The 9,192-nt window shown below is 40.2% G+C and overlaps 1 protein-coding gene across 4 annotated transcripts in view; it reads left to right on the forward strand.

Annotated features, from left to right (window-relative positions):
- Positions 1–9,192, forward strand: part of atxn1a (ataxin 1a) — a 108,614-nt gene that overhangs the window by 90,406 nt on the left and 9,016 nt on the right. For all 4 annotated transcript variants that reach the window (XM_081377485.1, XM_081377486.1, XM_081377487.1 and 1 more), the window contains one exon: positions 6,700–8,795. In XM_081377485.1, the coding sequence (XP_081233611.1) occupies positions 7,002–8,795 (1,794 nt within the window). In that variant the 5' untranslated portion in view covers positions 6,700–7,001. The remainder of the gene's footprint in view (positions 1–6,699; positions 8,796–9,192) is intronic.

The raw sequence follows: 9,192 nt of genomic DNA on the forward strand, positions 1-9,192 counted from the left end.
ATTAGTGAGTTCTAGTACAGTTTCTCTCTTACTCTGTCTTTAGGATTCATGTTCTTTATGAGTATCTCTGGACTTGAAAGTGCAAGTCATTCAGCTGCACTTCTTCATGCAGCTACAAAGCTCTCTCGCTCTCTCTCTCTCTCTCTCTCCTGAGAGTGTTCTGTTTCTTATTTCCTTACGTCGTTTCTACTTTACAACCTGTCTCCGTTTCACTCGCTCTATCCATTTCTGTGCTGTTCATTGTAGAGATCAGGCACTGGGACAGTTTGTGAGTATCTGCCCACCTTTTAAAGGGAAAGCGCCTCAGAAAAGTGTGGAAAGATCTACAGTACAGCAAGGTTGTGTCTTAAATGCTAGTGAGCTACTTGCCTAGACAGCACGTTTGAGCATCTTAGATGAATTCTAAACTGTTATTTTATGCTATTGTTATTTATCAGTACCTATGAAGTAATAAGCTCACTAGAGGTTTTGAGATTGCTGTCACTTTTGGTTTAAGAAGTAGACTTACATTTTTTCAGATTTTAGGCTAAAATGTATTAAATTATAAATGTAAATTAATTTATTTACATAATTGTATTATTTGCCAGCACTGTATATATCGTTTATATTTATATCTATATAATATGATCTTATGTATTATGTAGATATACATTTTTAAGTATACATATCTATATTATATATTTTTATTGTCTTTATATGACTTATTTTTAAAATTATATAAAAAAAATCTATATATGTAAGCATATATATTATATTTATAATTTTAAGTTTGTAAATAAAAAGTCTGTAAAAATAGGCCCCGATGAATACTGTGTTAATATGAATGAATTTGGTGTGAAATGAATTTTCAGATGTTTTATCCGTATTTTGAATTACCCTTTGCATTATGTTGTGTTTAAAGGTAATGTCGGATAAGGTCCTTTCAGAAAATAGTTTTTTACTCTAAAATGTAAAACTCTGTTTTTCTGCAGATATATCAGTTTTTAGAAATACTCTAATATTTCATGTAGTTTCTCAATTAATATGACGTGATAAAAATCATGGTTAATAATTATACAAGAATATTGAAAAATTATGTTTGGAATAATTTTAGTTACTACTGTATAGCATGACACGCACAGTATAAAAATAAATGTAATACATGATATATTGCCTTCCATGGTTTTATTTTTATTGTGATAGTTGTTTCCAAGTTTTTGTATTTTAAATCAATGCGTTTGGTTGTGTGCACAGAGTTGCATTCTTGTCAATAATAATGAATAATGAGGTTATATTGACTTAAACCTGGTCATCCTCACGGTCATCTCCCATTGACCCACTAATGGAGCCCACAGATCTCAGTGGATGACATGTTGTGCTGCATTATTGCGGTGCGAGTGGGTTTTTATGGAGAGAAATGCATTCGAAGAGCCCATGCTTCTTCTCATTCATGTCTGTGTTAGATTCATAGTGAATGTCTTTGATTAATGTCTCTGATTTGTCCCCGCGGTTCTCCGTGGCTCTGAGGCCCCGGGGACGTGATTCATAGTGTTGCCAGGGCTGATGGAGGACAATAAGTTTAGGTTTCAGGTCATCTGATACTGTTCTGTTCCTTGTGCGCTCAGCAAGATCCAGCTGACAAGGCTTTTATACTGCAGTCTCTCTCTCTCTCTCTCTCTCTCTCTCTCTCTCTCTCTCTCTCTCTCTCTCTCTCTCTCTCTCTCTCTCTCTCTCTCTCTCTCTCTCTCTCTCTCTCTCTCTCTCTCTTTCTCTCTCTCAACTCTCACTACGCTCTTAGTTTACAGTTAGGAAGCAGTGGAGGTGTGTGTCTGAGTGTGTGCGTGTTGTGTGTGTGTTAATAAGTTTTTGAATGAGCCTCTGTGCTGGTCTCCTGTTGCTATGTGCTTGCTATTTTTCAAGTGTGTGTGTGTGTGTGTGTGTGTGTGTGTGTGTGTAGGTGTAGCATAGTGTTCTCGCTAATGTAGGTCAGTAGATTGCTCGCTCCCTCCCTGCTGTGTGTGTGTGTGTGTGTGTGTGCGTGTGTGTGTGTGTGTGTGTGTGTGTGTGTGTGTGTGTGTGTGTGCCAGTGTTGTTCTCTCTCCATTGGCTTCCAACATTACTCAACATTCGTATTGAGTTCAAAACACTATTGTTTGCTTATAAGGGATTGCATGGACTGGCTCCTCCACACATCTCTGATCTCCTTTCATCCCACCATAATGCTTTTGGAAAACTTAGGTCAACCAGTAGTCTACAGCTGACTGTTCCAAGGACACGTTTAAAATTGAAAGGAGATTGTGCCTTTTCAGTGGCCGCTCCACAGCTTTGGAACAATCTGCCATCTTACATAAAGACTGCACCAACATACATTGATTTTAAATCTTTGCTTAAAACCCACTTATTTGCTGTTGCTTATGGTCATAAGTGGACCTAGTGGTATAAAGTGTATTGTTTATTTCTGTGTTTTATGTTTACTCATTAGGATACCTGTTTACACTTTGTACAGCACTTTGGCCAACAGCTGTTGGTTTTAAATGTGCTCTATAAATATGACTGACTGACTCTGTGTGTGTGTGTGTGTGTGTGTGTGTGTGTGTGTGTGTGTGTGTGTGTGTGTGTGTGTGTGTGTGTGTGTGTGTGTGTGTGTGTGTGTGTGTGTGTGTGTGTGTGTGTGTGTGTGTGTTGGGTTTAATCCTGAGGGATAAGCAGGCAGGGCTGAGAGGACCCAACTGTGAAAGATTAGGACTTGGCTTTCCCCGGGATACCACAGCGACACACTGAGGCGTGTGTGTGTGTGTGTGTGTGTGTGTGTGTGTGTGTGTGTGTGTGTACACAAAATACCAGCCATTTGCATCAGTGTCATTAATCCTAACTGGCTCCCTACAGTATCAGACATTCATTATAGAAATGTGTAAGCTGCAGTCAGTTGAGAATATACTACGCCCTCCCTCTCTCTCTCGTACTGTGGCCTTCTTTCTCTTCTGCTCTGCTTTTCTTTGTAATATAGTGGCTGCATGCTTTCGTAGTATGTACTAAACATCCCTATTTAGTACATACTACGAAAGCATGCAGCCACAGTCAGAGTTGTCCATAGAGGTTGATACCTATAATATTATCTGTCAGTTTGACAGACTGAGTTTTATTATGTTTTTTCCGTCTGAAACTTTTTTCCAGTTCCTGGGGTTGGTGCTGGACTGAGTTTAAATGATTTGATTTGATATTTAGTTATAACTGTTTTGTTTTTGTACTGTCAATTATTTTCTCATTCAAAGTTTTGAGTTGTATGTTTTGCCTTTATTGGATGGGTGAAGTCGAGTGGATAGTGATAGGAGAGGAGAGAGCGAAACAGGATCAGAAATTAACCAAGTTGGGACTTGAACTTTTTGTCAGACTTAGGTTAAAATTTAATTAATTATAAATGTATATTAATTTATTATTATAATATATATTTTATATGTATATACTCTGTATAATATTATATAATGATACATACATTTCTTTTTAAAAATTAATAAAAAAAATACATAATATTGTTAGATTATTTATGTAAATGTATTTTTAATGAATTTTTTTAAACACCTTTTTGCTTTTTTGCTTTTCATTTAAATAGTCTTACTGTGTGACAAAAACATTTTTAGAATTAGGAATACTCCATGTATTTTTACAATAATATAGGCTAATATGAGATGATAAAAACAACAGCTAATAGTCTCAAATTTCCTTTGAGCTCATATTTTGTTGTATTTGTTTTGTATTATTTTTGTTTTGTTACAGTTTTTTGAATGAGAAATTATTGACCTGAGGTTGAGCTGAGACTCAAAATCAGGTTGATATTAAGGATACTCACAAGGCTATGGCTCCAACTTCTGTATTAATTTAAATTTTAGTTAAAGTTTTAGTAATTTTGCTGTGCATGTTTGCCATTTTTATTAGTGTCATTTTGATAAATATATCTAAATATTTATTAAAGGGATAGTTCACCCCCCCAAAAAAGAAAATGTTGTCATCATTTACTCACCTTCAAGTTGTTCCAAACCTGTATGAGTTTCTTTTGTTCTGCTGAACACAAATGAGATATTTTGAAGAATGTCGGTAACCTGACCCCATTGACTTCCATAGTTTGGACATAGTCTTAGTACCAGTCATGCTTTGTACTTAGTCATCAGTACATTCTTGGAAGTGTACATTCCACACGTGCCATGGTGGCATTGTCCTTTTACCCGCATTTTCTTGACCTATGACATGCTAACAACAACCACAAAAATGTACTGAGATGTTTAAACTAGTAAATAAACAAACAAGTACAATTTAACCAGAGGGAACTTTCTTGGTACCTATTGCAGTTATACATGAAAAGAGCCGTCCAGCTCATAGTACTCTGCTACTTCTTTTTCCCCCAAGGTTTTCTTACCTTATTGATTTAATTTTTTATATATGTGGCTGATAAGTACACAAATTCAAATGCAGAAGAGTGTCTTTGGTTGTGCTTTAATTCATGGGAAGCGTATATCATATCATATGCTTTTGCAGACAGAGACTAAACCAAGATGTATCGTACATCAAACTGGGAACAATGAATCACTGATTACCATTTTAATCAGTTTTCAAATATAATCTCATCATAAAGATTTTAGTTCTCCACAAGTGTTCAAGGACCTGGCAGACACCAGTTTAAACCTTTAGAATTATCTTTAGAGTAAGTTATAATACCATCTGGATAATATTGTCATCTACCATGCATGATTACTTAAATCATTAATTAAAATGATTATGATAATTGGGTTATTAACACGCTTGATTGCCCTTGTCTGATGCAAATTATGGTAAAGGAAGAAGACTTACAAGAGAGGTTGGGGGTGGGGCAAAGAGAGATGAAAAGATATATGTGCCAAAGGGAAGGAATGAGAGTGTAACTGGATGTGGGTGAAAAGTAGAAAAAAGAGGTAGAAAACACTGATTGAGAGAGTGCTGAGAATAAACACCCTGCTCAATGTCAATAGCGTCAATCAATGATGTTCAGCTGTTGTGTAACCTTTCTACACTACTTTGACTTAAGAGCAAACAGAGAGGACATGCTCCTGCTGTTTGTAATCAGCTGAGGGCTGTTGTGTCTGCTTTAAGTGATGGCATGAACTTTGTGAACCTAAACATAAACTTTGAACAAAACTATCATTCTTATTTTGTCCAATTTTAAAACATTGTCTGAGGAAATAGAGTTTGACAGGCACACTTCAGTGATATAGTGATGGTATCGGATGGTAATACCATGGTAATTTGATATACATCATGGTTCTAAATGATCACCATATTCATATACCACGTCATTTATCTGGTTCTTCATGCTACATACTTCATAGAATACATTGCCATGTCTAAACAAGCATAGTATTGTGCAACACCATGGTACAGTGCATCATATAGTATTACCATGGTACTTGCATATACTATGGTAATACCATCTGATACCTGTTACTTCAAGATACATCCAAGAATACTATACTGCTACCATAGTGCAATATTAGCGTGGTGTCATCATGTCCAGTAAACCATAGATGCTTTTGTGTCCAAAAAACATGATGCTAGCATTGTACATATCTAAAACATCATAGTAATACTATGGGACATTTAGTTACTTTTGTATAAGTGTTGCATACACACAAAAAAGGAAGCCGCTATACAGACCGGCTTAAAGGGGAGGTTTCCCTCACAGAAGATCCGCCTGCTCTTTTATAGCACTGCGACACTTGTTAAATCATCAGGGCCTGTTTATCATGCAAAACCACCCTCCCACCAGTTCTGGACAACAGACGCAGCTGAATGGGTCCAATCAGTAGAGCTCAGGGAGAAATGTCAAACAAGCCATAACACTGCACAACATCACTGTTTCGTCACATGTATCCCCATACTCTCTGGAGTGGGAGGGAGAAGAAAAAGGGACTGGCTTCCTACTTTGATGGAGAGCTCTTAAAGTTAACATCAAATCCATCCAATTAGAAAGTTTTTCATTAATTCATTAGTGCATGTTATTCCAAAGAAAAAAACATTTCTGTTTGTAATCTTGCATCAATATGTGACTTGCTTCATCTCTGAAATGTTTTCTTTTGTTTGATGTCACCTAAGAAATGTGGGCTGTTGGTTAATGTAGTCGTTTAATACTGAAAGCAAGTCATTTGTCAATTCAAATCTATCTCCATAATGCCATATAAACACCCACTTTTCACAATTCAGTCAATGCGTGATAGATAAAATAGTCCCTGCTTACTCTTTTTTTCTCTTTGAATATCCTTTTTTAGAAAAATGACTCATTACAGAAGTAAAATGGGCTACGAATGCTATTCCATTTAAACTGTAAGACGTTTATATCACGTTTTCACAGTATAGCCTAGTAGATGAGCTTCCAGTCTAATTTGTGATTGTGTGTTGCATGGTGGTGAATGCGTTGCTGGTTTCAAATAGGCCCTGAGTGCAGTGCCGGTTCATTATCAATGATGCTCACATTGTGTGTTCCATCTTGCCCTACAGGTGGTCCACTTACATACTCCAAACACACACACTATGAGTGTTATCCATAAGATACTGATGCATACTCACATGTATAGGGATATTTTGAAAAGCTGTTGAATGCACTGAACTAGCTTTTTACTTTAAAGTGTCTTGACAGTTTAAATAGGGCTGTCTTAAAACAGAAATAACCTTAATAATGCCTTGGTTATTTTTCAGGTTCTTCCTGCTGTCCTGGAGACTCGCTCTCAGAGGGAAATGATTCCACATGAATTGCATGGACCGCTCTCCCACAGCAGGTGTGACTTCCATTGCTTAAGACTGAAATCTGTGTCCATCCAACCTTAGGCACAGGACATTTCCCCTCTCACCACCACTCTCCTCTCTACCCCATCCCCATCCTCGCTTCGAGCCAATCAGTGAGAGGGCATACTCTGTTAGCAAGACAAGCTGAGACCAAGAGGGAGTGGAAAAGAGCCAGAAAAGACAGGGGGAAGTGTGGTACAAGATTCTCAGACACCATGAAGTCAAACCAGGAGCGGAGCAATGAATGCCTGCCTCCAAAGAAGCGTGAAATCCCAGCAAGCACTTTGCCCTCAGAGGTTAGGCCTATGGTGATGGCGCCTGCAAGTGATAGCCAGCGTGGGGGGAACCTGGCCTGGCTTGCCAGTCTGGCAAGCGGACATGACAGAGGGCGGCAGCACATCAGCACCTCCGCAGAACCTGAGGGGCCTCAATACAAACCATTGTCAGCCATGGCTGAAAGCGTTCCTTCCTCATCCACGCACTCAACCAGAGCTCTACCTACAGTGACGACAATACCTGCAGTGTACACGTCACCCCTCTCTCAGCCTACTGGCACCATCCAGTACACACCCCTGCCTCATAATCTACATTTCATCAGCTCTCCATATACTGCACCATATGCTGGCTACATCTCTCCACTAGTTCCCCATTCGGCTGCCACCACTACCACACAACGTGAGGTTTATGCCAGCACCTCCATTTCTCCAGCATCCAAAATTGACCATCACCATAATTTGGGCCGTTCAGGCCTGGTCACAACTGACAACACCTCTTCAGCCCACTCCACCCAATACGTCCACATTGCTGGTTCTCCTCTAAGCGTATCCCCTCGGACTGCTCCATCACCCCATGCTCACTTGCCTCTACACTTACACCCTCACCACACGCTCCCCCTCAGTGGCCCCTCGCAGGTCTTAGTTCAGTACACTGATGGACTTTTACCCAAGAGAGAGGAGACAAGGTCCAGGGTGGTGCTGAACGGAGAGCTGGAAAAGGACAGACGCTTTGGTCCATCTCCCGAGTCCAGTGCAGGGAAGCAGGGCAGCACTGCCAAAGGGGGTTCCTCCTCCCATCAGCACCACATTCACCAGCAGCAGAGCCCACGTCACTATGAGGCTCGGCATGTGGTGCTACCTGCTGAATACGCGCAGGACAGTACAGCCATGCGGACCTCGTTGGTGCTGGTTCCAAACAGTCATAGCTCCAGTATTGCTGATCCCGGTGGTTCACTGGACAAGCTGCCTCCCCCAACATCCCACACTGAAAAAGGAGGGATTTGTGCAGGCAAACCTGTGTCCCGCAGTTCTTCCTCCTCTGCCTCCCTTCCATTTCCTCCTCCCCCTCCACCTGTGGACAATCTGAAGGGAGCAGTTACCACACTGTCTCCTCATGCAGTTATCCAGACCACGCATAACACCACAGAGTCACTGTCCCTGGGCCTCCCCTCCACCAATTTCTACTCCACCCAGCAGCCCATCATTGGTTACATTGCCGGCACAGGGCACCAACAATCTCTCAGCTACCACACCAGCCTACCCCAGCACCTGGTCATCCCTGGAACTCAGCCGGTCATCATCCCAGTAAGTGGAACCGATACTGCTACATCGACCACAACGCACTTGTCTGCGGCACTGCCCCATGCTTTCGTCACCTCAACGGCCCCCAAAGTGGAGAATTTTGAACCTCCAGCCCTATATTCCCACCCTGCCCCAGCTGTGGTTCAAGCCCAGCTGCATCTGCCTGTGGTTCCAGCCCCTACCAGCCTGCTGACGACTCCACCACCACCCTCAGCCCCTTCCCTGCCCCCTTACTTCACTAAGGGCTCCATCATCCAGTTGGCAGATGGAGAACTAAAGCGGGTGGAGGACCTGAAGACGGAGGATTTCATTCAGAGTGCTGAGATCAGCAATGAGCTGAAGATTGACTCCAGCACTGTAGAGCGAATCGACAGCAGTCATACACCTAACTTCGCTATTATACAGTTTGCTGTAGGAGAACATCGCTCACAGGTGGGGTAATACATTTTTGCTTTACAGTTGCTAGAAATGTTTGATGACAAACCTGAGCCTCTATTTCCCATTTATACAAGGATAAGGGTGGGCGATATACTGTATCAGTAGAAATAACAGTAGAAATTTGTCAAATTATATACATTTTTTATATGATCATTGTACAGAACCGCCGGCACATGGTAGTAAAAGAATTTATTTGAAAAAATAATGTAATGAAATTGACTATTGGCTAAGCCCCTATGTAATTATATTGTAATCAAAATAAATGTTTTCTAGAATATATATTTTTGCTTATGTTGCCCACCCCTATGAACAGATAGCACATGTTGTTTTTTGCTAAATTACTATTGCAATGATTTTTCAAATGCTCATAAGTATGTTTATACTGTATATT

This window comes from Scardinius erythrophthalmus, assembly GCF_964197995.2.
Source record: "Scardinius erythrophthalmus genome assembly, chromosome: 10".
Taxonomy (NCBI): Eukaryota; Metazoa; Chordata; class Actinopteri; order Cypriniformes; family Leuciscidae; genus Scardinius; species Scardinius erythrophthalmus.